Source organism: Coregonus clupeaformis, chromosome 10 (assembly GCF_020615455.1).
Source record: "Coregonus clupeaformis isolate EN_2021a chromosome 10, ASM2061545v1, whole genome shotgun sequence".
NCBI classification, from domain to species: Eukaryota; Metazoa; Chordata; class Actinopteri; order Salmoniformes; family Salmonidae; genus Coregonus; species Coregonus clupeaformis.
Genome location: NC_059201.1, coordinates 51,397,709 through 51,425,225, shown reverse-complemented (window position 1 = coordinate 51,425,225; position 27,517 = coordinate 51,397,709). Strand labels below are relative to the sequence as shown.

The 27,517-nt window shown below is 43.5% G+C and overlaps 1 protein-coding gene across 1 annotated transcript in view; it reads left to right on the top strand.

Annotated features, from left to right (window-relative positions):
* Positions 1-982: 982 nt before the first annotated feature.
* LOC121575532 (uncharacterized protein KIAA1755-like) overlaps positions 983-27,517 on the top strand; it is a 65,734-nt gene continuing 39,199 nt past the window's right edge. Inside the window, exons 1-5 of the mRNA XM_041888693.2 lie at positions 983-1,248; positions 22,541-22,738; positions 23,503-25,057; positions 26,211-26,417; positions 26,593-26,716. Of these exons, the coding sequence (XP_041744627.2) occupies positions 1,246-1,248; positions 22,541-22,738; positions 23,503-25,057; positions 26,211-26,417; positions 26,593-26,716 (2,087 nt within the window). The 5' untranslated portion in view covers positions 983-1,245. The remainder of the gene's footprint in view (positions 1,249-22,540; positions 22,739-23,502; positions 25,058-26,210; positions 26,418-26,592; positions 26,717-27,517) is intronic.

The window sequence follows — 27,517 nt, the reverse complement described above, 5'->3', positions numbered from 1 at the left end:
ACTGTTCAAGCAACCCTGCCGCTCACACACTAGCTCTTGGGTTTCATTCACCATACCAGCCGCCCCTCAGAAGTAGGCTACAGTCCAGAGAGGGTGTAACCCTGCATTCCATCAGTCTGCTGTGGCAGCAGCTAGCTACAGCTAGCCTAGCGCTCTGCTAATGCCCTGCTGGTGCACTGGGTCCTGTTAATTAGGAACCAAGTGGAATAAAACGGACTGAAACAAGGAGGGACTAGATGGACCTGGTCCAATAAGTTCAATAAGAAACATTCATTTTCAGTGTCTGTTGCAAAAACATGACCCTGGATGAAGTGTTGAAATGCTAGAGGAGAGGCTCTGTGGAAAGGAAATGAAAGAGTTTGTGTCCAAAAAGTTGCCCTACAGTATTCCCTATATAATGCACTTCTTTTGCTCTATGGGCTGTGGTCAAAAGTAGTGCACCATGTAGGGAATAGGGTGCCATTTGGGGCGCAATTAGAGCCTGCAGCAGCCACTGGAAGTCTTTGGTGAAGAGAGTAAAGAGAGGAGACTCCAAAGGGGACTAAGCTATGAAGCTATACCCTACCCAAGCCCTAATGATTAAAATAGATAGAAAGGGTCCACTAGAAGGAGGGGTTGTATTTTTTGTTCTCTCTGATGCTGACTGTGTGGGGATAGAGTGTGTCTTGTTATTGTGTGTGTGTGTGTGCCGAAATTTGAATACTGATTTCACTTTAGATCTTAATACAGTATTCAAATTAATGTGTGTGGTGTACCCAGACACTCATTTAAATACTGTATTGAGATCCACATCACAAGTGTGTGAGTGTGTATGTGTGAGCGTGTGTGAATCCCACACTGGTCTGAAAAGCCTAGAGGGGGATTTCCTTCTGAAAGGCAAAGCTTTTCTCCTCCCCCCTTCTCCAGCGCTCTCTCCCTCTCTCACGCTCCCACTTGCTCCAAAAAAACAGTGCTGCCAGAGAAGCTGAATAGTGGAGCCAGCGAAGCAACAGGCAGCTAGACACTTCACAGCTAGGAGCTCAACTCACTCAAACTTGCAGAAAGTCACAAAGAAATGGGAACTCTCCTACTTACTCGCAGACCACTAACTGTCATGTGGACCTACCTTCATCAATGGCATTAACTTGGCTATTAAGAACCATGTAAAGAAGACCTCACTCTCACTAGAGTCAATTATCTGGACAGGATTATCAGGACAAAATGTGAAGAAACATTCTGCAGGATAGAAGAGATACTGTCAGAAAGATGGTAACTAATTATACTTTTTCTATTGAGCTGTCATGTGCTTTTGGCTCCGTTGTCTTATGTTACCTCTTCCAGGTCTGTGAGTTGCGGTGCTCCACTGACCTACTGAATGAATAACCCACGGGTGTGAACGAGTGGGTTGTCTTTCTCAGCGGCTTCTTCTGTAATGCATAAATGGAGAGTGTCCTGTATGCATTTTTTTTTCAAAGCACACTGTCTGCAAACTTTGAGATACAGAGTACAGTATGGTTTTCATAGGTGAATAGCAAAGAAAGTTACCTATTGACTTTTTCTAAATGGAAATTAAATCAAGGTAGCTAGCAGTACTTCTGCAGCAAGTACTGCTTTTTTGTATGGCCTTGATAGTGTTGATTAAACACTTATTTATTTCAGATTAAAGTTAACAGTCACTACAAGTACTTACCATTTTGCACAGTGTATGTTGTTAGGGACACCGTTTCATGCAGCGAACTGAACACAGCATCTCAAGCCCCTCAAGTGTCCCACCACTAGAGAGAAAAGAAGCTGCAGCAAATGGTCTTTGTTTTGTTTGCAATGGCAGTATGTAACTTTCTGGGCAACCCAACCAAATTCAAACAGAAATGTCTGTCATTCTCATTGAAAGCATGTCTAAGAAGCGGTAGATCTGTTCTTTGTGCGCTATTTCCATGCTTCCCGTTTTTGAGTCTTTTACTTTCGGTTTTGTACACCAGCTTCGAACATCTGAAAATACAATATGTTGGGGTATGGTAAAGATATTTCACAGCGGTTTAGATGGTACAATGATTCTCTCCACTATACTAGCTTGTTTTGCCACATAAACTGAAATTAAGCAAACTATTACAACTTTAGCAACCAGGAAATGGTGGAGCGATTTCTGTATAGTACATCTTTAATCCTAGTTGATGTGTCAACAATCATCTGCAAGTTAATAGCAGTCAGCATTTCACACACCAAGTAGGACTCTAGGAAGACCGGCAGCGCTAAAAGTATATGGCACTAGCTAGCAAAAAGACAGTACTAGACAACAACAGATAAAGACAAAACGTATACTTAACACTCCTGGAGATATCAGGAGTCCTCTAGCTATAGAATGAAGCACTCTTCCTTGTGTCTGATGACACCGCACTCCCAGCTTCCTCTCTGACAACTGAAGGAGTATCTAACGGAGAAGAATGAACGCTCAGTTTATCAGGTAATAGAGATAATGTGGAGGAAGTGTGGGTAATTGTGCTGGGCTTTCATTTTGACCCTCTTTGCCACAGAGCTTTCACAATGGTGCCCGAAAGATTGTCTTGTGGTCATCACTTTAAGCCCTTTGATTCGTATTTAATTGATGTGAATTGCACACATACTAGGAATAGCCAATGACTGTATAAGGCTAGTGGGAGTATTTCGCACAATGGGCAGTATATCAGGCTGAGTGTTTTGCATTTTGGTATAATGTGATTCTTCAGTTTAGTGAGCTACTCTATAAACACTGTCAAATTCCGGGGACTAATTTTGTTCACAATAGGGACTAATTAATGACACCGGTTGCACCACATGAAGAATCCTAAAGTGGTGAGACCACTGAGACATGACAGTGTTTTGGAAGGAGGAAGCTTTACATCAGTCAGTAGCCTACAGAGTAATATGAGAAGAGTACAGTTGCTGATCTTAAGTACAGTGCCTTCAAAAAGTATTCACACCCCTTGACTTATTCCACATTTTGTTATGTTACAAAGTGGGATTAAAATGGATTTCATTGTAATTTTTCTACACAAAATACTCTGTCAAAGTGTAAGGAAAATTCTAACGTTTGTAAAAACATTAATTAATAAAAATTATGAAAAATAAAACACTCATATCTTGATTAGATAAGTATTCAATTCCCTGAGTCAATACATGTTAGAATTTCTTTTGGCAGAGATTACAGCTGAGTCTTTCTGGGTAAGTCTCTAAGAGCTTTCCACACCTGGATTGTGCAACATTTGCCCATTATTCTTTTCATAATTCACTCTGTCAATTAGGTTGTTGATCCATCCTCAGTTTTCTCCTATCACAGCCATTAAACTCTGTAACTGTTTAAGTCACCGTTGTCACTGCCATTAGCTCATACAAACGCATTGAAAAACAGATTCACTACATGGAACAACAGATAGTCCCCCCCAATAAATCTAAAGGAAGTTTGTTCTGAAGTGTCTGTCCTATATCTGAGAGATATAAGATATTTATTTGTGTATTTAACATGTATTTAACCCCTTATTTTTGGCATTGAACAGTCTCCATATATACTGTACTCCCATTCATTTTTTCAACTGGCACCGGGGGACCTTCAGACGAGTCTTGTGAGGCCTGTGGGCGTCCTAGAGCAAAATAACATGTACGTGTTCGTGAGAGTCTCACCTTTCCACAGAGAGGTCATATTAGTGTGTAGCCCAAAATGTTCGGACGCTACAGACAGAAGTTGGCAGGTCGGCTGTATCAACCTCAGACGAGTCCCAAGACGCTTGTGGGGGTCGTAGAGCAAAACGGAGAACACAACACCATTGTTTTCGTGAGAGTCTCATTTTCGGGACGTCTCATGGTCTGACAAACACCGCTCTAGCTCTGTCACCTTTCACCGCAGATGTAGAAGTGCAACATCGGTGGATTGAGACACATCCAATGCAAAAAAAAATATCTCTAGCTAAAACTGACACATTTTTATTCCTGAACCTATTTAGACTTGCCATAACAAAGGGTTGAATACTTATTGCCTCAAGACATTTCAGCTTTGGTACTTTTTAGCCCTTTTTCGTGATATCCAATTGGTAGTTACAGTCTTGTCCCATCGCTACAACTCCCGTATGGACTTGGGAGAGGCGAAGGTCGAGAGCCATGCGTCCTCCGAAACACAGCCGTGCCAAGCCTCACTGCTTCTTGACACACTGCCAATGTGTCGGAGGAAACACCGTACAACTGGCGACCGAAGTCAGCGTACATGCCAAACCCTCCCCTAACCCAGACGACGCTGGGCCAATTGTGAGCCGCCTCATGGGTCTCCCAGTGTTTTGATAATTTAAGTGAAACAGTTGTTGCATGTAGAATAAACCATACTTCACATAATACTGTAGAAGTAATGTTCTGCTAATATAACAACCTGCCAATATTATACCTTCCTGATCAAATCCTCATCAAATGTAATACAAATAAATAAGTATTCAGACCCTTTGCTATGAGATTCAAAATTGAGCTCAGGTGCATCCTGTTTCCATTGATCATCCTTGAGATGTTTCTACAACTTGATTCCACCTGTGGTAAATTCAATTGATTGGACATGATTTGGAGACGCACACACCTGTCTATATACATTTTAGCCATTTAGTAGACGCTCTTATCCAGAGCGACTTACTTTTTTTTATACTGGCCCCCCATGGGAATCGAACCCACAACCCTGGCGTTGCAAACACCATGCTCTATCAACTGAGCTACATCCCTGCTGGCCATTCCCTCCCCTACCCTGGACGACGCTGGGCCAATTGTGCGCCGCCCATGAGTCTCCCGGTCTCGGCCGGCTGCGACAGAGCCTGGATTCGAACCAGGATCTCTAGTGGCACAGTTAGCACTGCGATGCAGTGCCTTAGACCACTGCGCCACTCAGGACCTATATAAGGTCCCACAGTTGACAATGCATGTCAGAGCAAAAACCAAGCCATGATTGAGGTCAAAGGAATTGTCCGTAGAGCTCCGAGACAGGACTGTGTCGAGGCACTGATCTGGTGAAGGGTACAAAAACAATTCTGGCCTCCATCATTCTTAAATGGAAGAAGTTTGGAACCACCAAGACTCTTCCTAGAGCTGGCAGGCCGGCCAAATTGAGCAATCAGGGGAGAAGGGCCTTGGTCAGGTAGGTAACCAAAAACCTGATGATCATTCTGACAGAGCTCCAGAGTTCCTCTGTGAAGACGGGAGAACCTTCCAGAAGGACAACCATCTCTACAGTACTCCACCAATCAGGCCTTTTTGGTATAGTGGCCAGACGGAAGCCACTGCTCAGTAAAAGGCACATGACAGCCCACTTGGAGTTTGCCAAAAGGCACCTAAAGACTCTCAGACCATGAGAAACAAGATTCTCTGGAACCCAGATTGAACTCTTTGGCCTAAATGCCAAGTGTCACTTCTGGAGGAAACCTTGCACCATCCCTACGGTGAAGCATGGTGGTGGCAGCATCATGCTGTGGGGATGATTTTCAGCGGCAGGGACTGGGAGAATAGTCAGGATCGGGGGAAAGATGAATGGAGCAAAGTACAGAGAGATCCTTGATGAAAACCTGCTCCAGAGCGATCAGGACCTCAGCCTGTGGCGAAGGTTCACTTTCCAACAGGACAATGACCCTAAGCACACAGCCAAGACAATGCAGGAGTTGTTTCATGACAAGTCTCTGAATGTCCTTGAATGGCCCAGCCAGAGTCCGGACATGAACCCAATCGAACATCTCTGGAAAGACCTGAAAATAGCTGTGCAGCGATGCTCCCCATGCGTTCCAAAAGAGATATCGACTTGGCTACAGACAAATGCTAAAGACTATTTTTGTAGCATTATTTTTGCAGACTATCAACAGTAGCCAGCATATTGTTAGTATGTTCACTATTGAAGGTTTACTTTTGTAAATCACTTTCCCTAAAATAAATAAGCTCAACGAGAAGATTGATGTGCACTTCTTTTTGCTCAGGACAGCTCGTGTGTGCTTTGTGAACGTAGCTATCAACTTCTGTATTGCTCAATAAGTTGTGGCGCTTGAATGAACTGCCAATCGTATTGCTCAAATACAAATAGCACGACCTTTCTGCGTGTAGTCTTCAATGGTTTTCAAATGTAGACTGAGACAGAGCAGGTTAATGTTGAAATGGAACGCTAAAATGTGCTGAGAATTTACTGGCACAGTCGGTGCTGCTGCTTTGAAACTTAGGCAAATGCTGTCTCGCAATACGTTTTCCGGCAGCTCTGCATAGTACGCAATTTTCTGGGACCACTTTTGGCTTGTGAGTACTACTTTCAGAACTACTGGCTAAAAAGTATACAAAAGTACCGGAGAATCTCTTAAAAACTCATTTTAGTCACAAACCACAATTGGGTCACCTGCTCCTGTGCTCCCTTCCACTGGCATACTGGTATGCTCAGCTCATAACTGTTTTCTTTCTCTTTCTCTTGTCTGGTGGTGAAAGCAAGTGTGAAAACAGTCTAGACAACCCCTCTCTCTCTCCCTCCCTCCCTATCTCTCTCCCTGTCTCTCTCTCCAGTTAATGTCACCTCTCCCGGATCTTACTGACACCTACACATGAGCCCCCTCTCTTTCCATTTACTGAAACCAGCATTCTTACCCACTGAGCACCAACACCAGACATCTATGGACGTTGAAAAGTAGTTGAAATTTGGTCAATCCACCCTGGCTTTGATTTCAACGTCCACAGACGTCGTGTTTTGGTACAGTCCAGACCGGCTTTAATTTCAACGTCCACAGATGTCGATTTTTGGTCTGGTCCGGACCGTCCTTGATTTGGCCCAAACATAGTCGTCCATGATTGGTTTAGATTTAGTCCAGTCCGGACCAAATCCGAACCAATCATCGACGTCTATGTTTCACAAGTTTGGACAACACAGTACAGCACAGTAGAGCACAGAAGAGTTCAGTACAGTACAGTACTGTAGAATATAGTTCAGTACTGTACAGTAGAGCACACTAGAGTTGAGTACAGTATAATGTACTGTACTGAACTATACTCGACTTTACTCTAATGTGCTGTACTGTTCTCTACTAAGCTCTACTGTGCTGTACTTTGATGTCCAAACTTGTGAAACATAGACGTCTATGATTGGTTCAGCTTTGGTGTGGTCCGGACCAACCAAATGTATTTTTGTGGGGCGGAGCTCATTAAAATAATAGCAATGTGTAGAATAATACCCAAATATGCAAAATAAGGATATTGCATATTTCTACCTTTGTACCTATTCAGGATACATCACCATGAAGAGAATGATAATCATAACCATAATTATGCATTTCTGTATAGTACAGATCTGGGACCCATGATTAAATTCCGTTACCGTAATTCTGTTACCGGGCGTTAATCCACTTCACTTACTGTAGTTAAATAACCCCAAAATATTTTTTCAAAGTGAAGGTGTCATGTCATAGCTGACACTGGTCACATAAACTGAGGGAGATTTTACCGAAATTCTGTTACCAAACTTTGCATCTGCACAGTTCTTCGAGTAAATGTGTTTTGTAAAGATGTCAGTATAAATGGTTAAGATTAGTCCCTGTGCATAGAGTTGAATGTTTTTTAAAACTTTGAAATCAATGGTATTTGTTTGACATACATTTTTAAGTGAACAATCTGAGTCTCAGCGAAATGCCATTATCGTGGAATTGCCCGTATCATACATTTTGGAACTCTTTCTTTGGCATGTGTATTAAGTTCTCTTTAGATGACAACACAATATTTGATTTACTGAACCAACCCTATTGGGGATACAGTATGTAAGAAGTACTTTATCCATGAAGGATATTTCACAATATTACGGCACAATACCACAACATGACACTCATACAGTACATACTGTAGATTCCATTATTTATGTAGTCAGTGAAAGTTTCCAAGATTCTCTACATAATGGCAAATGTGGCAATGAGCCACATTTACAAATGCCACATTTCAGCACAGGAAGGATTTGACAGCTAGTTTTCAGACACAGTCGAAGATTCCCATCTCAGCAGGGACAGATAAAAGTGTACAGGATGGGATTTAGCGTAAAGTGTGTCATTGTAAAATTAGAGTTTTAGTTGTAATGCCTTTCTGTTTAGCCCATTCAGATAACTGACATAGGGTAGGGCAGTGTACTGGTGTTAATGTAGTGGATGGCTAAGGAAGTGAGCATCAATACTGCCTTCCTGAGAACTGAAGAACCGTTGCCCCAGACCCAGAAATACCTTGGCTGGGGTTGAAATCTCAATAGACCATGTTATACCATGTTATATTCCATATGTATATACTGTATTCTACTGTATTTTGGTCAATGCCACTCCGACATTGCTCATCCTAATATTTACAGTATATATTTCTTAATTCAATTTTTTTACTTTTAGATGTGTGTGTATTGTTGTGAATTGTTAGATACTACTGCACTGTTGGAGCTAGGAACACAAGCATTTCGCTACACCCGCAATAACATCTGCTAAATATGTGTATGTGACCAATACAATTTGATTTGATTTGATTTATACTACACCACTGGTGCAGTGTATTACAATATGGGTTTACTGTCTCTAGTTTAATGTGGGTCAGGCCAGAGGAAGTCTATAGCGTTGTGATCTAGATTTACTGGCATCTATTCAGAGAAAGTATTAATATGTGGCAATAACTTTTCTAAGAGTGAGTTTCTCATGTGAAGTCTTTCCAGGGACTGAGTAAGAGTAACATATTGATTTCCTGCCTAGACTGAGCATCAAAGGTTGTGTAGCAGTCTGTCTTTTCAGGAAGAGCATGATTGTAGGTCATTTGTGTCTTCTAAGCAAACTGTGGTTTGCAATGGTGGGTCTTCTCCTTACTTTAAGTTAAAGTGATAGTTCACCCAAATTATAATTTGACCTCAACTTATGGATATGTAGGATGTCATAAGCAGCTAAATACATTCAGGAGGAGAGTCTATGCAATTTATACTTTCCAGTATTGCGATACTCGTCAGTATCGTGGCAAGGAAACAAAATACGAAGCTTCTTTAGGAAAACAGCCCTAATATAGGAAACATAGATCATTATGTTGTCATCCAGAGTCACATGTATTTATTTTCCAAGCTATAGCAGACAATATTTTACATACAGGTTTTTAAAGGACCAGAGTTGGGTCTGCTTCGTGTAAAAAATGTTGGCCTGGAAAAAATATTGCGATACTACTATCGTCCCGGCCCTAATACTTTCAGAGATGGTCGAAGTATCGGTGTCTATCCCAGTTATAAGTTAGCATGGTGTTATGGATCCCTATGCATCTTGTTATAAGTTAGCATGGTGTGATGGATCTCTATGTATCGTGTGCTCTCTGTCTTGTGATACTGCAGCTGTTGCAGCCACTCCACAGCTCGCCCACTGTTAGGAACTGTTGCTTTAGGAAATGTTTTGCCTCAGAGAGAACTTAGCATGAGCAGAGAATGAGAAAAAAAACACAGTAAATGTCAGTGCCGTTCAAATAAAATCAAATGTATTTCTAAAGCCCTTTTTACATCAGCAGATGTCACAAAGTACAAATACATTAGCTCGTATAAACACACACACACACACTACACACCAGTGTCTTCACATCAGCATTTACGCACGGCAAATCATTCACCGTGATATCTGGAGTGCCAAGAGTAAATGGGATGCCTTACGGGCTAAGACCACCCCTATTGGTGCTGTGTCCAATGCTTTGGCCTGTTTAACCTGGTGAACGGTACTCGGGGAGCCAATACTTACAACTCCCCAAAAACAAACAAGCAAGTACTTTTCCTGATGTTTTTCCCGAAAAGCAAGCTTTGGGAATACTCAGAAGATGAATAAATTAATTGTTTTGTCATGCTAAGTGGGTCATCAGAGTTCAGCTGTAGGAAAAGTGCCAGAAAAAAAAAGTTAAACATCTAAAAAGCTGCACGCTGTTGCTCTCACACTAGGGGCTTTTTCTTTGGGCCAGATTGCCAGATTTGAGGTTGAAGGTTGAGTGTTTGCATGTGTGGTGAGCCCAGTGCAAATCCTGCCACACTTCCTGGCAACCCTGCGCCCCATTTGACCCAGTTCCACAGGTGTGCATCTATGTTGGGCATTGGTGATGGTGTTGAGATGTAAGGAGCTCACTTGGAAAGCTTTTTTTTAATCCTTCCTTTTTTCCAAGCAAACATAAAACAAACATGATTGAATAGATGAAAGCCAGGTTGAACTTTATATTACTTTCACCTACCAAAGCATGACACTAAATTCAAGGACAGGAGAATGGAAGGATGCAATTTCCACTATTCAGGATTCTGCATTTAAATCATAACCACTGCTGCTTTTGGCCAAAATATGACAGGGAATGCTCACCCAGAGGCGGTGCTCCTAGTGGCCGGTGACTTTAATGCAAGAAAACAAATCCGTTTTACATAATTTCTACCAGCATGTCACCTGTGCAACTTCCTGTTTACAAGCAAAAACTCAAACAGGAAGTACCGGTGACGTACTCAATATGGAAGTGGTCCGATGAAGCGGATGCTAAGCTACAGGACTGTTTCGCTAGCACAGACTGAAATATGTTCCGGGATTCAGTGACCGTACAGTGACCGTACGTATATATCCCAACCAGAAGCCATGGATTACAGGCAACATCCACACTGAGTTAAAAAGCTGCCGATTTCAAAGAGCGGGACACTAATCCGGATGATTATAAAAAATCTCGCTATGACTTCCGACAAACCATCAAACATGCAAAGCATCAATACAGAACCAAGATCAAATCCTACTACACCGGCTCTGATGCTCGTAGGATTGCAAACTATAACAGATTACAAAGGGAAACCCAATCGCGAGCCTACCAGATGAGCTAAATACCTTCTATTCTCACTTCGAGGCTAGCAAAACTGAACCATGCATGAGATCATCAGCTGTTCCGGACGACTGTGTGATCACGCTCTCCATAGCCGATGTGAGTAAGACCTTTAAACAGGTTAACATTCACAAGGCCGCAGGGCCAGACAGCTTACCAGGACGCATACTCAGAGCATGCGCTGACCAGCTGGCAAGTGTCTTCACTGACATTTTCAACCTCTCCCTGACCCAGTCTGTAATACGTACATGTTTCAAGCAGACCACCATAGTCCCTGTGCCCAAGAACGCCAAGGTATCCTGTCTAAATGACTATTGCCCTGTAGCACTCACATCTGTAGCCATGAAATCCTTTGAAAGGCTGGTCATGGCTCACATCAACACCATCATCCCAGACACCCTGGACCCACTCCAATTCGCATAACGCCCCAACAGAGCCACATATTATGCAATCTCTATTGCACTCCACACTGCCTTTTCCCATTTGGACAAAAGGAACACCTACGTGAGAATGCTTTTCATTAACTACAGCTCACCGTTCAACACCATTGTGCCCTCCAAGCTCATCACTAAGGTAAGGAACCTGATTGACTGGGCCTGGCTCCCCAATGTGTGGGCCTGGCTCCCCAGTGGTTGACCAATAGCTACCCGGACTATCTGCATTGAACTCTTTTGATTTATCACACGCTGCTGTTACTGTTTATTATCTGTTTTGTTGCCTAGTCACTTTATCCCTACCTAAATGTAAATATCTACCTCAATTACCTCGTATCCCTGCACATCGACTCGGTACTGGTACACCATGTATATAGCCAAGTTATCGTTACCCATTGTGTATTTATTCCTTGTGCATTGTTGGGAAAGGCTAGTAAGTGAGTATTTCACTTTTTGTCTACACTTTTTGTCTACGAAGCATGTAACAAATAAAAATATGATTTGATTAAATTGTCATACAAAGCAATACTCATGGTTTATGGTGGCATTTAATTACACTAAGCCCATTGTCCTCAGAGCCATGGCACAATACTTGCATATTTACAGCATGACTAATGTCTATAGTACAGTATAGGCCTATATATTTTTTCATCTGTAACTCAAAATTCAGATCATTTGTTTTGAGTTGGAATCCCAGCACACCCACAGGGACCACATTTAATTTCTGCCCTTCTGAGGACAAGGACAAACAAAACATCAGATACCCAATACACTGTTTATGTGGCCTCTTAATTTCCCTAACACAGCCTGAGAGTCTTACAGTTCTGTTAAAACTGGTGCTATATAGGCCCTGCCAAATCCACTTGTAGGCTGCACACAAGACTTTGCTAAAGCAAGATAGATGGATAGATGGATGGGTGGATACATGCAGGGGGCCTTGTCTTGTTGGGGGCCTTTCTTATTAGGCGGTTCAGCATTAAAAGGATTTCAAATGGCTTATTTCAATTGTGTGCCACTTTGCCAAAGCCCTGAGCTGAGGTTTACAAGAGGGTCTCAGACAAAGACAGTACTGTCCCACCAACCAACAGGAGTAACCCTCTCCTGAAGAAAGAGAGGAAAAGAGGGGAAGAATGGATGGGGGGATGAGACATGCTGAGAACAGGGAAAGGGGTTGTTGCACGTCGGAAGTTGGAAATACAGACCTTCTTATACCTTAAAGCAGTTTGTTCTTTCTTAGTTTATTTACAAATGTACTGCACATGTATTATACATGTGTTCACTAAAACAAGCATCTTGCCCTCTATACAGCCCATTTATATCGTGCGATCATTGAAAGTTGCTCTACTTGCTGACACATGATGCATGAGGGATACGGTACAAGTTACACTATCAATCAATCAATCAATCAACCAATCAATCAAATGTATTTATAAAGCCCTTTTTACCACAGCAGTTGTCACAAAGTGCTTATACAGAAACCCAACCTAAACCCCCCAAAGGCAAGCAATGCAGATGTAGAAGCACGGTGGCTACGAAAAACTCCCTAGTAAGGCAGGAACCTATGAAGAAACCTAAAGAGGAACCAGGCTCTGAGGGGTGGCCAGTCCTCTTCTTGCTGTGCCTGGTAGAGATTATAAGAGTATGTGGCCATTAAGGCCAGACCGTACTTCAAGATGTTCATACCTTCACAGATGACCAGCAGGGTCAAATAATAATCACAGTGGTTATAGAGGGTGCAACAGGTCAGCACCTCAGGAGTAAATGCCAGTTGGCTTTTCATAGCCGAGCATTCAGAGTTCGAGACAGCAGGTGCGGTAGAGCGAGAGAGAGAGAGAGAGCAAGAGAGGGAGAGTCGAAATAGCAGATCTGGGATAAGGTCGCATGACCGGTGAACAGGTCAGGGTTCCATAGCCGCAGGCAGAACAGCAGAAACTGGATCAGCAGCACGACCAGGTGTACTGGGGACGGGGACAGCCAGAAGTCATCAGACCAGGTAGTCCTGAGGCATGGTCCTAAGGCTCAGATCCTCCAGGAGGGAGAGAAAGAGAGTGGGAGAGAGATGTGAGAATTAGAGGGACCATGCTTAAGATCACACAAGACACCAGATAAGACAGGATAATTACACCAGATAGGACAGACTGACCCTAGTCCCTCCGCACATAGACTATTACAGCATAGATACTGGAGACTGAGACAGGGGGGGTCGGGGGACTGTGGCCCCGTCCGATGATACCACCGGACAGGGCCGACCAACCCCCACACCACCAGAGGGATCTTAACAGACCACCAACTTACTACCCTGAGACAAGGCGGAGTATAGTCCACGAAGATCTCCCCCACCGCACAAACCCGCGGGGGTGCAAAACCGGACAAGAAGATCACGTCAGTGACTCAACCCACTCAAGTCGAGTATAGTGAAAAGCACTAAAGGTGTAGTGGAAGAATAAGAGAAGATGATACTCGCGACAAGCGACTTGATGACTCAATCATAATGTATGACATTGTTTGGAAGGCTGACTATCTGTGGGCTATCACAGGGCTCAAACACAACTTGTCTGTGGTTTTCTCCGGGGAGGGATGTTCCCATAGAACCCTGGGAGCACGGACACGTTGGTGTGAAGACTGAAGAAAACTTGAATCGACTAAATGAATGTTACTGTGTGAATTAAATTGTCATGTTTGGATTGTTTCAAGAGTTCATGAAGAGCTACACATTTTGATATGTTTTATTGTACTGTAAGTGCTATGGATGTATTGTTACAGGGAAACTGACACAGTGGTGCGCCCCTATCATTTAAAATGAGTTGATTAGATTAGAATCTGGGTGTGTTTTCCTGTCTTTTGTTTTGACTAGCAAAGTGCAAAGAAATGTTCATTTAGGTTGGGGGTGAGTTTTTGCTTGAATTTGGTTACAAGGGCACTGAATTTGTTCATACTTTGAGAACTTGTTACCAAGCTCCTGTGTGTATCACACAGTTTTATATCTTAGAGATTATTCTTAACTGAAGACACATGTATCCACGTTAAGTCTTACTTAGTTGAAAGTCATTTACGCTGAGTAGTCTGTAATGTTTCATGCATTTCATGTACACTGTAATTGTTTGAGTTTTAATTATTTAGTGACTAATAAATTCTATTAACTGAATTGAGTAAATGCATTCCTCGTTTTACAGAGTAATTATTTGATTGGCTGTACGCTTATAATTTAGTAGGTCTATTGCAGTGGAGGCTGCTGAGGGGAGAACGGCTCATAATAGTGGCCGGAACGGAGCAAATGGAATGGCATCAAACATCTGGAAACCATGTGTTTGATGTATTTGATACTATTCCACTGATTCCTCTCCTGTCATTACCACGGACCCGTTCTCCCCAATTAAGGTGCCACCAACCTCCTGTGGTCCATTGGTCATTTTTTTATTTACACTATACACTACACATGCTTCGGTACCACCTTGACATCTCTGATCTGCTTGCCTCAATAAATGAATACTAGAACATTTGTTGCCAGGATTAGCTATGTGTATCTCTCAATAATTTCATAGCGGTGCAAATTAGACACATGTTCATTGTATTCATACTGAGAGGTGATGCAAGGCTCGCTACCTTGACTAGATTCCTCCAGAGACGCACAGGGCCTGTTGCATTTATTCACACAATATTGGAGTCAGATTTCTAAATATAGTTTATTATTATATTCAACATCATTTCTACACCCCTACAAAGGTACATTACTTGAAAATGAGCTGTATGCTCCATGAAAGCTTAATTGCGTTTCACTGATAAAAATCTCTAGCTGTTATTTTAGTCATCACTTGTTTAGGGAACAATGGGGAATTCTCCTGCCCGCCGCCTTGTGTCCACACAGACATAATAATGTGGTGTTGTTTTGGGTAGATGTGTCATCTGGGACTGCTCGGCCAGACAAGCATGATGAGTCACTAGAGTTTACCAACGTGTCACTGCTCTCTCTCTCTCTCTGAACCCACAAACCATCACTTCTAATCACAGGTGACATTCCTTGGAGCATTCTATGGAGTGCTTATACTTTCCCTGGGTTGTGGTCTGGGTCGTGGTCTGTAGCCTAGAGGGGCTTCTGTCTTGTCAGTCCATGCCTCACCAGGATTTGGTTGGAGGTCAGAGATTTGCGGTTATCTTATACGCCTGTAAGCTTTTGACCTTGCTAAAAAGCTAACACGAACAATGCCAGTCCACACACCTTGACAGGTTGTTTACATAGCTGTTGAAATTCAAGAGCGGTCTGCTCAATGCTTTCGTTGACCAGTGCCCAAGGCAATAGTAGTAGAGTGAGAGTGAGAGAGAGAGAGACAGAGAGAGAGAAAGCGAGAGAGTGTGTGTGTGTCCCTTTAAATGGGGAGGACAAAGACCCACACCCATCACGACAGATGCCACAGCAGAGAACTGTGACCTTTGATTGAAGGGTAAATCCATTTGATTTCAATCACTTTTTGACAGCACCCCTTTTGATTTGAACGAAACCTTTCATAAATATTTGCCCATTGTAGAAGTGCTCAGAAAGTGAGTTTTTGGACCTGAATGCTAACACATAAAAGAGATAAAGGTGCTCAAAGTTGACCCATTTTGCAGCACTGGAAAATATAAAATGGTTGAGATTGATATCATTTAAAAGCTTACAAACAGGGTTGTCAAACTACACTTAACTAAAATATAAACGCAACATGCAAGGTGTTGGTCCCATGTTTCATGAGCTGAAATAAAAGATCCCAGAAATGTTCCATACGCACAAAAAGCATATTTCTCTAAATTGTGTGCACAAATTTGTTTACATCCCTGTTAACAAGCATTTCTCCTTTGCCAAGATAATCCATCCACCTGACAGGTGTGGCATATCAAGAAGCTCATTAAACAGCAGGATCATTACACAGGTGCACCTTGTGCTGGGGACAATAAAATGCCACTCTAAAATGTGCAGTTTTGTCACACAACACAATGCCGCATATGTCTCAAGTTTTGAGGGAGCGTGTAATTGGCATGCTGACTGCAGGTATGTCCACCAGAGCTTTTGGCAGTACGTCCAACCGGCTTCACAACCGCAGACCACGTGTATGGGATCGTGTGGGCGAGTGGTTTGCTGATGTCAACGTTGTGAACAGAGTGCCCCATTGTGGCGGTGGGGTAATGGTATGGGCAGGCAGGCATAAGCTACGGAACAAAAAAAACACAATTGCATTTTATCGATGGCAATTTGAATGCACAGAGATACAGTGACTAGATCCTGAGGCCCATTCATCCTGTCGTGCCATTTATCCGCCGCCATCACCCCATGTCGCAAGGATCTGTATACAATTCCTGGAAACTGAAAATGTCCCAGTTCTTCAATGGCCTGCATACTCACCAAACATGTCACCCATTGAGCATGTTTGGGATGCTCTGGATCGACGTGTACGACAGCGTACACAGCCATTGAAGAAGAGTGGGACAACATTCCATAGGCCACAGTCAACAGTCTGATCAACTCTATGTGAAGGAGATGTGTCGGGCTGAGGCAAATGGTTGCCACACCAGATACTGACTGGTTTCCTTATATGAACTGTAACTCAGTAGAATCTTTGAAATTGTTGCATGTTGCGTTTATATTTTTGTTCAGTGTAGTATGAAAAAGGGATCAACACAAAATGGTGTGTACCTGCCCCTGTTTTGGTAAAAAAATTAGGGATGGGTCTGGAGAAATGTAACCAATCTCACATTCATAGACAAAGCTATGGATGCAAGGACCCATGATATCAAAATTATAGTTTTAACCATGTTTTGAGGCTATATGCTGTTTGTTTACATTTACTTCGTTTACAAACATCTGGTACAACATGGTAGGGCAATTGAATGCAAGCTTCACAAAACATTGTTAAAACATTTCTAGCCTGTCTATCTGTGGGTAACAGTTATACTCGAACCACTCAGTTGTCCATCACAAAACGGCCAAAAAGAGTAGAACCAGCCCAGCTGCTTTTACACTATGATTTCACTATTCAATGTTTCTTTTGAAATAATAATAATTAAGGAATAGTTTCACCATTTTAAAACGAGAGTTCAGTTCACGTAAAGATCTTAAAATGAGGGACAGGTTATTTGTACCTTAACATGAATCACTAATCACATTAAATAAATAACAATCTTCAGCAACTGAATTTGTCAAGGCATCAAAATAATTAGGGCTTTACAATGGTGAAAACTTTGAGAAAAAGTGTGTTAAAATCTGTAAGTCACAGAGGGTGCACGGAGGGACATGTCAAAATACCGAATTTTCGCACATTGGCAAGTCTTTATTCATAGAAAAAATATATATTGAAGGTTTTCACACACTGTTGCTGGTATTTTGGCCCATTCCTCCATGCAGATCTCCTCTAGAGCAGTGATGTTTTGGGGCTGTCGCTGGGCAACACGGACTTTCAACTCCCTCCAAAGATTTTCTATGGGGTTGAGATCTGGAGACTGGCTAGGCCACTCCAGGACCTTGAAATGCTTCTTACGAAGCCACTCCTTCGTTGCCCGGGCGGTGTGTTTGGGATCATTGTCATGCTGAAAGACCCAGCCACGTTTCATCTTCAATGCCCTTGCTGATGGAAGGAGGTTTTCACTCAAAATCTCACGATACATGGCCCCATTCATTCTTTCCTTTACACAGATCAGTCGTCCTGGTCCCTTTGCAGAAAACAGCCCCAAAGCATGATGTTTCCACCCCCATGCTTCACAGTAGGTATGGTGTTCTTTGGATGCAACTCAGCATTCTTTGTCCTCCAATCACGACGAGTTGAGTTTTTACCAAAAAGTTATATTTTGGTTTCATCTGACATTCTCCCAATCCTCTTCTGGATCATCCAAATGCACTCTAGCAAACTTCAGACGGGCCTGGACATGTACTGGCTTAAGCAGGGGGACACGTCTGCACTGCAGGATTTGAGTCCCTGGCGGCGTAGTGTGTTACTGATGGTAGGCTTTGTTACTTTGGTCCCAGCTCTCTGCAGGTCATTCACTAGGTCCCCCCGTGTGGTTCTGGGATTTTTGCTCACCGTTCTTGTGATCATTTTGACCCCACGCGGTGAGATCTTGCGTGGAGCCCCAGATCGAGGGAGATTATCAGTGGTCTTGTATGTCTTCCATTTCCTAATAATTGCTCCCACAGTTGATTTCTTAAAACCAAGCTGCTTACCTATTGCAGATTCAGTCTTCCCAGCCTGGTGCAGGTCTACAATTTTGTTCTGGTGTCCTTTGACAGCTCTTTGGTCTTGGCCATAGTGAAGTTTGGAGTGTGACTGTTTGAGGTTGTGGACAGGTGTCTTTTATGCTGATAACAAGTTCAAACAGGTGCCATTAATACAGGTAACGAGTGGAGGGACAGAGGAGCTTCTTAAAGAAGAAGTTACAGGTCTGTGAGAGCCAGAAATCTTGCTTGTTTGTAGGTGACCAAATACTTATTTTCCACCATAATTTGCAAATAAATTCATAACAAATCCTACAATGTGATTTTCTGGATTTTCTTTTCTCAATTTGTCTGTCATAGTTGACGTGTACCTATGATGAAAATTACAGGCATCTCTCATCTTTTTAAGTGGGAGAACTTGCACAATTGGTGGCTGACTAAATACTTTTTTCCCCCACTGTATGTAGTAAACACTACCATCATGACTTAAGTGCACAATGCTGTCCTTTTATACAGCTTCCTTTCTACAGGGACCTGTGATGGAGACCATACATTTCTTCTTTCTCTCGCTCATACTTGTCTGCTTGAATCTGATCAGAACCTCACCCTTCCCCAGCTTGAAGTATACCAACTCAAATGAGGTGTATCTTGGAAGTACATGAAACACTCACAGAGGACAGAGCTAAGCATATCTAGAGCATGGCAAAGGCTTTCTGATTAGTTTATCTCACCACTCAAACAGAAACCTTAATTTTCCCAAATGTCCGTTTTTATTTCCATCTTGAACTAAGAATGAAGATATAGATGAAATGTTTACATTTTAGAGGAATGTTTTGGTTTTGGGGACATAGTTCCTCCTTTGCAGCATTCAAATCACTTTTGTATGATGTGGATGACTATGCTGAATATGAAGGCACAACCACAGACTATAAAAGCCCACAAAGGTACATCCATACTGTTCACTGTACAGCAGTGGAGGCTGGTGACTTGAAAAATTGAGGAGGATGGTAGACTCACGGTATTGATGTGGACCACATGGAGACGACAAAGCATGTATAAAAAATAATCAAAGACAAATTACTTTAGCCTAAAACGTTTAATGAATACATTTATAGTAAATATTATGGGGAATGGGACAAGGCCAGTTCATCGAGGGAGTAGCAGTGCAGGATATGCTCATCATGAGCTCAACTCTTCTACTGAGGGCAGGACAGGATATGACTGGGAAGACAAAAACTATAACACAACACAGTTAGACAAAAGAGCTAAGAATGAGTTAGTCTAAGCAAAGAGTGAATCGTTGATGTGTATGTGTAATAATTAGATTGTGTTAGTTCAGGGATTCTTGAAAGTCAGGACAATCCTTGTCTGGCAGGGAAACTTTATTTGAAATAAAACAATTAAAATAAGATAGAGATTGTCTTTCAAGAATCCTTGAGTTGCTGGTTTACTATGGTATTTATCCAAACATGAGAGAGCTACTTACGCAGTGATTGAATGACGGTATGAAGCATGAGTTGAGGTGTTCAGAGGCTTGACTTCAGTGCAGGACAGGGGTTGAGGTGTTCAGAGGCTTCAGTGCTGCACAGGGGTTGAGGTGTTCAGAGGCTAGACTTCAGTGCAGGACAGGCGCATCATGGATGGATGGTGTTTGAGAAGAACTCAACTCTTCCATTGAGGGCAGGACAGGAGTTGACTGGGATGACAAAAAACAATGACACAACACAGTTAGACAAAAGAGCTAAGAATGAGTTAGTCCAAGCAAGGAGTAAAATTACCTTGATGTGAAATAATATGATTGTGTTTGTGTATGTGATTGACTCTACATGCATTAATGAGAGACAATTGAATGCGCTACTCACAGTGCTTGGAAAGGAAACATTAATTGCGCCAGTGGATGAGAGTGCACATGAGACATGGCTTCAGTTCATGTCAGGAGAGAGTTGAGACTGGGAGTGGAGTGGTCAAATACAAATAGCAGATGCATTGAGTTACACATGAATCACTGATTTGAAAATGTAATTCACTCTACATACAGTGATGAGAGAAAATGTACAGGGCTACTCACAGTGCTTGGAGGGGAAACATTTAATGCACCAGTGGATGAGAGGACATATGGGACATGGGGAATAACAGACGGCAGGAGGGCAGAGGATCAGGGGCTTCAGTTCTTCAGAGGGCCTTGGGTGAGCCAGGAGGGCAGAGGACCAGGCGCTTGAATCTCCCTTGAATCTCCTCATCACAATAAAACACTTGCAGCTCTGTTTTTAGTCTTTCCTGAAATTCCAACGCGTTGGTGCATTTTTCGTCAAGCATGCACATCCAGCCTGTTCAAGCAACATCACCCTATTGGTCGACTTCCCCCAAAAAGTGGTGAAGCCGCCAAGTGTCGCAAAGAAAATCTTAACTTTGGGAATGGACTTCGTGCTCTGACTCTGAACTAAATTGATATATATATATATACATAGCAATGCACAAAGGTGGCACTCGGAGCTAATTCTCTTACTTTTGCCTGCAGGCCATTTAAGTCAGAAGCCATTACAGAAGCGCCATCATAGGTTTGGGCAACAAGTTTCTCCATGAACTTAAACTCATCTCAGAATTCACTAAGTCAAACACAGACTGCACATCTCGCCCACTTGACACATCAAAGTAGCCCCAAAAACGTTCCTGAATAAAGCCCTGATCATCCACATAGCTGATGATAACTGACCACTGCTAGTGACCGCTGATCTCTGTGGTTTCTCCATTTGCCATGTGGGAAAGGGCACTGCGTCAACCTCTTTTAATCTCCCTTTTAACAGAGGATGCAGTGGAAGCTATCAAATCATTCTGAATTGATTTCGACATCCCAGAGAAGACAGTAGAAACGTCCATATACTCAGCAAGTAAAGCATCGTAACATGCAATTACCTTTGCAAGCTCCTTGTAGTTGCCCTTGTTAACGGAACTTTCCCTCTCATCGTGCCCCCTAAAAGCCAACTCTTGCATGCCCAAAAATGCAGTAGTGTCAATAAGCCACTTGACAACACCCGTTTCTTACCTTCTCGTTGTGTTGCACAGATGGAATACGCAGACCTTCGTCCATTACATGATCAATGCAGCTTTCTCCCAGAAGCTTGAATCTGATGTGGGCATCTCTTTCTGTGTACTCCAGAGAATGAAAAGTGTTCTTCAACAAAAAATTCACTACACTATTCAGTCTCAATCTATACAACTCACCACGCTTCTAAATCACACATGCGTAGTACTAGGTTCCTTCTCTGATCCTTTGATTGGATGGAAAACATGTTAGTTCATACTGCAAAAGCTTTGATTGGTTGGAGGACGTCCTCCGGAAGTTGTCATAATTGAGGGGGTGAGGAGCACGAGGCTCCTGGGTTTTGTATTGAAGTCGATGTAGCCAGAGGAGGATGGAAAATAGCTGTCCTCTGGCTACACCATGGTTCTACCCTAGAGGGTGTTGTTGAGACTACTGTAGACCTTCATTGCAAAACAGTGTGTTTTAATCAGGTATTTGCTGACGTTACTATATTTAGTATAGTTTTATCTAAAGAGGATACATATGTATAATGTTTCATATAAAAAATTAAAACCTAAATCATCCTCCCTTTCCTCCACTGAGGAGCATTCACTGCTGTACAGTACTTCAAATTTCAACATTTGTTGGTTGCAGACGCTAAAGTGATTTGCTTTGAGGCATTCCAAAGGGCCCAGTACAGGGGTAAAGGCCAAGAAAAATAGCTGTCCTGTGGCTTTACATTTACAGTGTATTTATCTTTTTGGACGTTCTGCAGTTATGTTTACTTTCTTCAAACAAAGCGGTGCTGTCAACACTAGTGGAATTCAAAATTGACACTCACCTCTGAAGTTATTCACACACACACACACTCATATTTGGGGATTTGCACTCTGTCAAACATACTTGCATTCCAATTTCTGCAATGACAAAAAAGGGTCAGGGTACAATTACATTATCATTCACTCTTTGGTCATGCTATCCTATCTTATATGAAAGTGAAATTAAATCAAAGGGACTTGTGTGAACATGTTAGTTGATGTGGGAGGTGACTTGACACAAAAACATCTCTTCCCTAACCCCCCCTCTCAGAACCCAGAATCCCTGGACTCTTCCATCCAGAGTGCCCTGTCTGCTCTGTTCCCGCCCTTTGAGGTCACAGCGCCCACCGTCCTCAGTCAGCTGTTTAGGACCATCGAGGAGCGCTTCCATGGTGACGCGCTGCACTGCTTGCTCGACTTCCTCATCCCGTCCAAACACCTCCTGGAGAGCGTGCAGCAGGCGGCGTGTGTGAGTACACACACACAAGCACGCACGCACGTGTACACACACACGCACACACGGAATAGATGGAGCAACTTCACGTTGAGGTTCTAACTGTATTACAGAAAAAGACATCAACAAAAGGTTGACTTGTCTGTCGCGGGATATATCCAAGCTGTTGTTTATGCTTCAGGAAATGTCTGTGGATCCTAGCCAGACATGCAACTGAGCTGACATCACTCAGCAAAGGATCACATTTTATTGTTTCTCCTCAAAGTGTTCAAAAGAAAAGAGAACACAGTCTAGGATTCCATTTGTCTTTGTTAGAGGCTCAAGAAAAGTTGGGTTTAGGCCAGAATCTGGGGTTCACTTTAGTTTTTCATAACCACAGCTCAGTAGTGCACATATGAAGGTGAATTTGAGTTATTTATCCTTCCCTCATTGCATTCCAGTCTGTAAAATACAATTTTGAAGTAGAAGTAAGCCTAATTTGTTTTGGATTCTAGTCTCCTCATGTCACATAATACATAGCTTAAGTGCACCCCTAGTCGGAACCCCGGGAATGTAAATGTTGGATCATTTAGTATTTTTTCTTCTAGTCCAGCATTAACCCACCTAATTAAACTCATCAAGGGAGTTGATGATTAGTTGAGATCAGTTGAGCTGGTGCTGAGCTGGGCTGGAACAAAAAAATGCAATCCTACTGCAGGACTGACGATGAGAAACTGACATAAAGGATCATAAATCCATGCAACTCACCCACTCTCCCATCTCTCCCTCCCTCTCCCCAGGCTGCATACTCGGATGTGCTTTTCCGTTGTGAGGGCTGGCCCCTGTGCCTCCACGACAGGACAGTAATCCAGCTGGCCCCCCTCAACCCTCTCCTGCTGCGCCCCGGAGACTTCTACCTGCAGTTGGAGCCCTTTGGCGAACAGGCAACCCGCATCGTCCTCAAGAGTCTCCTGGAGGAGGGCTGCCATGAGGTGGAGGAGACCCCCATCCCCGACACCACCTACCCCTGTATCTTTACCCTTGATTGGCTGAGGGAGGTGAACGATGGCCGCCATGGCACCCCGCTGTCCCACTGCCTGCTTTCCACCGACCAGGGAGTGATGAAGGTGCCCTGGGCGCAAGTGGCCATCCCCGAGTTTCTGGTCAAGCCCAAGACCATGACTACACCAAGTGTTATCCGGGACGTTCCGTTTGAGTCACGGCAGTTGCAGATTCCATCCTCTTCCGACTCTACATCTTCCGCCCTTTCTCTGGAGACCATGATCCTTCCTGCCAGGGACGGGATCTCTGTGTCCTTGCGACTCATGGATGGTACCTCGAAACTAATCAATGGGGACCATGAAAAACCTGTCCCCAAACTGCATGCCAAACCCCTAGTCAAGCCTGTGGGCTGGGTGTCGCCCAACACCTGGGACACCAGCTGGAACTACCACGAGATCGAAGGTGACTATGTGGATTTAGTGGAGTTCTCCAAGGAGAAAGAGTCTCTTGCGGGACGCAGTAGGAATCCCAACCCTTCTACTCCTCTCCCTTTGTTCAAACCAGTCAGGCCCCCTCCTCCTATACCGCATGGGAGCAGCACCCCCTGTGGGTGCACCCTCAGGTTTGCGGAGGAGCCTTGCACACCATGCAGCCAGAGGAGACTAGGGCAAGAGCCTAGTGGGTATGAACTAAAGTGCAGGTACAGGGACTCCTACCTAGCAGCACTGCGCAACCCAGTTTCCGGCCCCTGCGGAGGGGAGGAGTCAGGCTTCAAGGGTCACGCCAGAGGTCTGGGTCAGGACCTCTGGGAGTGCTGTAACCACTATAAGGAGCCTATTGTATGTCACGAGCCACACCAACATGGGCACTTCGCTAAGGAATCCCCAAACCTAAATCACATAACACACAAATCTATCGAACCTGCCGTAACTCACGAACCAGGAAAACATACTAAAGAACCTCAAGTCATTCATAAACTCTGCCAAGTGGAACCCCATAACCAAGAATTTCAAACAAACCACAAAGCCCATCAAATGGGACCTGATTCAATGTTAATCTTACCTCCGGTGGGCCCTCACCCGGGCGTGGTTGATGCCTTTGAGTGTGACTTCACCTCCAAGCCAGTTTGGAACCCGGAGGCAGTGAAAACCATTGGTAAACACAAGGCCAAGCCCAGGTCACTCTCCACTGTGTCCGAGACTGCCAGAGGAAGTCCTCTGGTTCATAAACTGAACAACAGGAGCCACAGTGACATCTGTCCAGAGATGACCCCCCCCAGTGTCCAGTGTAAGAAAATCACTGCCTTCGGCCTGGTGTCCCCCAAGCTGGAGAGTTGGCAGTCTGCAAAGAATGGTAAGAGGGACTACTGTTCCCTTTACACACTTTTGTGCTGACCTGAACCATACAGTGATGTCTTTGGTATTGGAAGAAATTTGCAACATAGACTAGTATTGTTGTACCCCATCCAGCTTACTGTCTTGCTTCATAAATAGTGCATGTTTCAAAGGGACACCAAAACCATCTCTGTGTACACCAACTAATTTAACCTCAACCTTGACCCCTTTTGCTGAAGGGAGTGTGCTGTGTTGAAGGGGGCCATTAGGCCAGTGTCCATTAGCTATGGTAATAAACATGACATTCCTTTTATGAAGAGAGACAGGGGGTGAAGGAGGGAGGAGAATACACTGTTCCCGTTTCCTACACCCTCACAAGAGGACTCACAAGGGCACTCAGAGGTCTAGCAGGGGGCTAGGGAAGAAGGAGAGGGGACTGTCCCCATTCCCTATGAAACCCTCCCTCTCTACACCCTCACATGGGCCCTCCGAGGACTCAAGACATGCTTGTTAGAGACTATTGGACTGGGGAGGGAGAGGGTGCACAGACAAGCCTTTGTTGGCTCTAGATGAAGTCAATTAGGATTCTAGAAATCAAAGCCAGGCTTAACAGCCTCAAAGTGTTTGGTTACAGGGAGAGAGCATGTCCAATGTTTAAAGGCTGTGCATAGTGCAACGGTGGCACGTAAGGTTAAGGTTTATATGAAAGACAGCCATTGAGATCTATGTCTAAAAAATAAATGCTCCCAGTGCTAAAAGGTCAAGTCTTTTTGAATGCCAAAACAATTTGACCAGGAAGACTTTACAGTAGAGCATTGTTCTTCAACCCTGGTTAGTGAGAAATATATTATGCGTCTCTGATGTCTCTTTCTGTGTTTATCATTTCAATCAACTTAATCAGTGTTGTTCAAGACTGTGTGCAGGCTTTTGTTTTAGCCCAGCACTAACATACAGTATGTGATGATTAGTTGTTTAGTTGGATGCGAAGTGTTGGTGTTAGGCTAGAACAGTTCTAAACACAGTCTTGAACAACACTGATTAAGTTGATTAAAATTATAAACACAGACATAATCAGAGACATGAGAGAAGAAGAGACACAACAGAGAAGATGCAATAAATAGTGCAAACACATTCACTTTCTGGTTGGTATCTGTCATTTTTTTTACCTCAAGATCCCCCGCCTGGCAAAGTTGAAACGCACACTACTACACACCCCAACGGACCTGACACCAAACTCCAGAGTCCAAAGACTAAGCCATCAGCACCTCCAATCCAACCCCCCTCCCCCATATACAGAACTCCTCCATATCCCCCCTCCCAAGACTCCATCTTCAGAAGCATCAGCGGCCTACTTCACCTGGGCATCGTCAGTCTACCAGGTATTGTGTTTGTTCTGCATGACATCCAGTGATACCCAGTGTTGTCCAATAAGAAACAAAAAAAATTGTTTTCCTTTGCAAAGCGTGTTGCTACGGTGTTCCCTTATGAATACGCCACTGGTCCACACTTTCTCTATCTCTCCATGACACCCTCTATTGTCCCCTCCACCCCCAGGTAGCAGAGACAGGGTGGGCAGGGCCGTACTGGAGGTCCATGGGGACAGGCAGGCCTGGACGTCTCCTCTGCTGTCCGCCCAGGAGGTGTGTAAAGTGCTACTCTACCTTCACTCCATCCCCAGGTAATACCAATCAATCCCTAGTCATCTTCGGTGATAGTTCAAGGGAGTTTACTGTATGTGATTTTGTATAGGGTGTAGTTGATCAACTGGTCTGGGCCCAGTTTCCCAAAAGCAATGTTACTAAAATTAACTATAAATACAAAGTTACCAATGTCTTTGCAATTGTTTCAAACAAGCGAAGGATTTAAAAAAAAAATCGAATTAAAACCGAAATGACTGCAGTAGGTAATTAGGCTACAAAGGCCTATATATTCAATCATGTTTAAATCAATTTCATATTCAGTCAAAGTAGTTCTGTTTTGCTAATTGTAGGCTGCACTGTCTGTGAATTTTAACTCAATATAAACAGAACAAAAATATAATGGCAACATTCAACAATTTCAAAGATTTTACTGAGTTACAGTTCACTGTTCCACGGGTGCCGAAGACGTGGACGTCTGTACTCCCTGTTCACCCATGACTGCATGGCCAAGCACGACTCCAACACCATCATTAAGTTTGCCGACGACACAACAGTGGTAGGCCTGATCACCGACAACGATGAGACAGTCTATAGGGAGGAGGTCAGAGACCTGGCCGTGTGGTGCCAGGATAACAACCTCTCCCTCAACGTGATCAAGACAAAGGAGATGATTGTGGACTACAGGAAAGGAGGACCGAGCACACCCCCATTCTCATCGATGGGGCTGTAATGGAGCAGGTTGAGAGCTTCAAGTTCCTTGGTGTCCACATCACCAACAAACTATCATGGTCCAAACACACCAAGACAGTCGTGAAGAGGGCACGACAAAGCCTATTCCC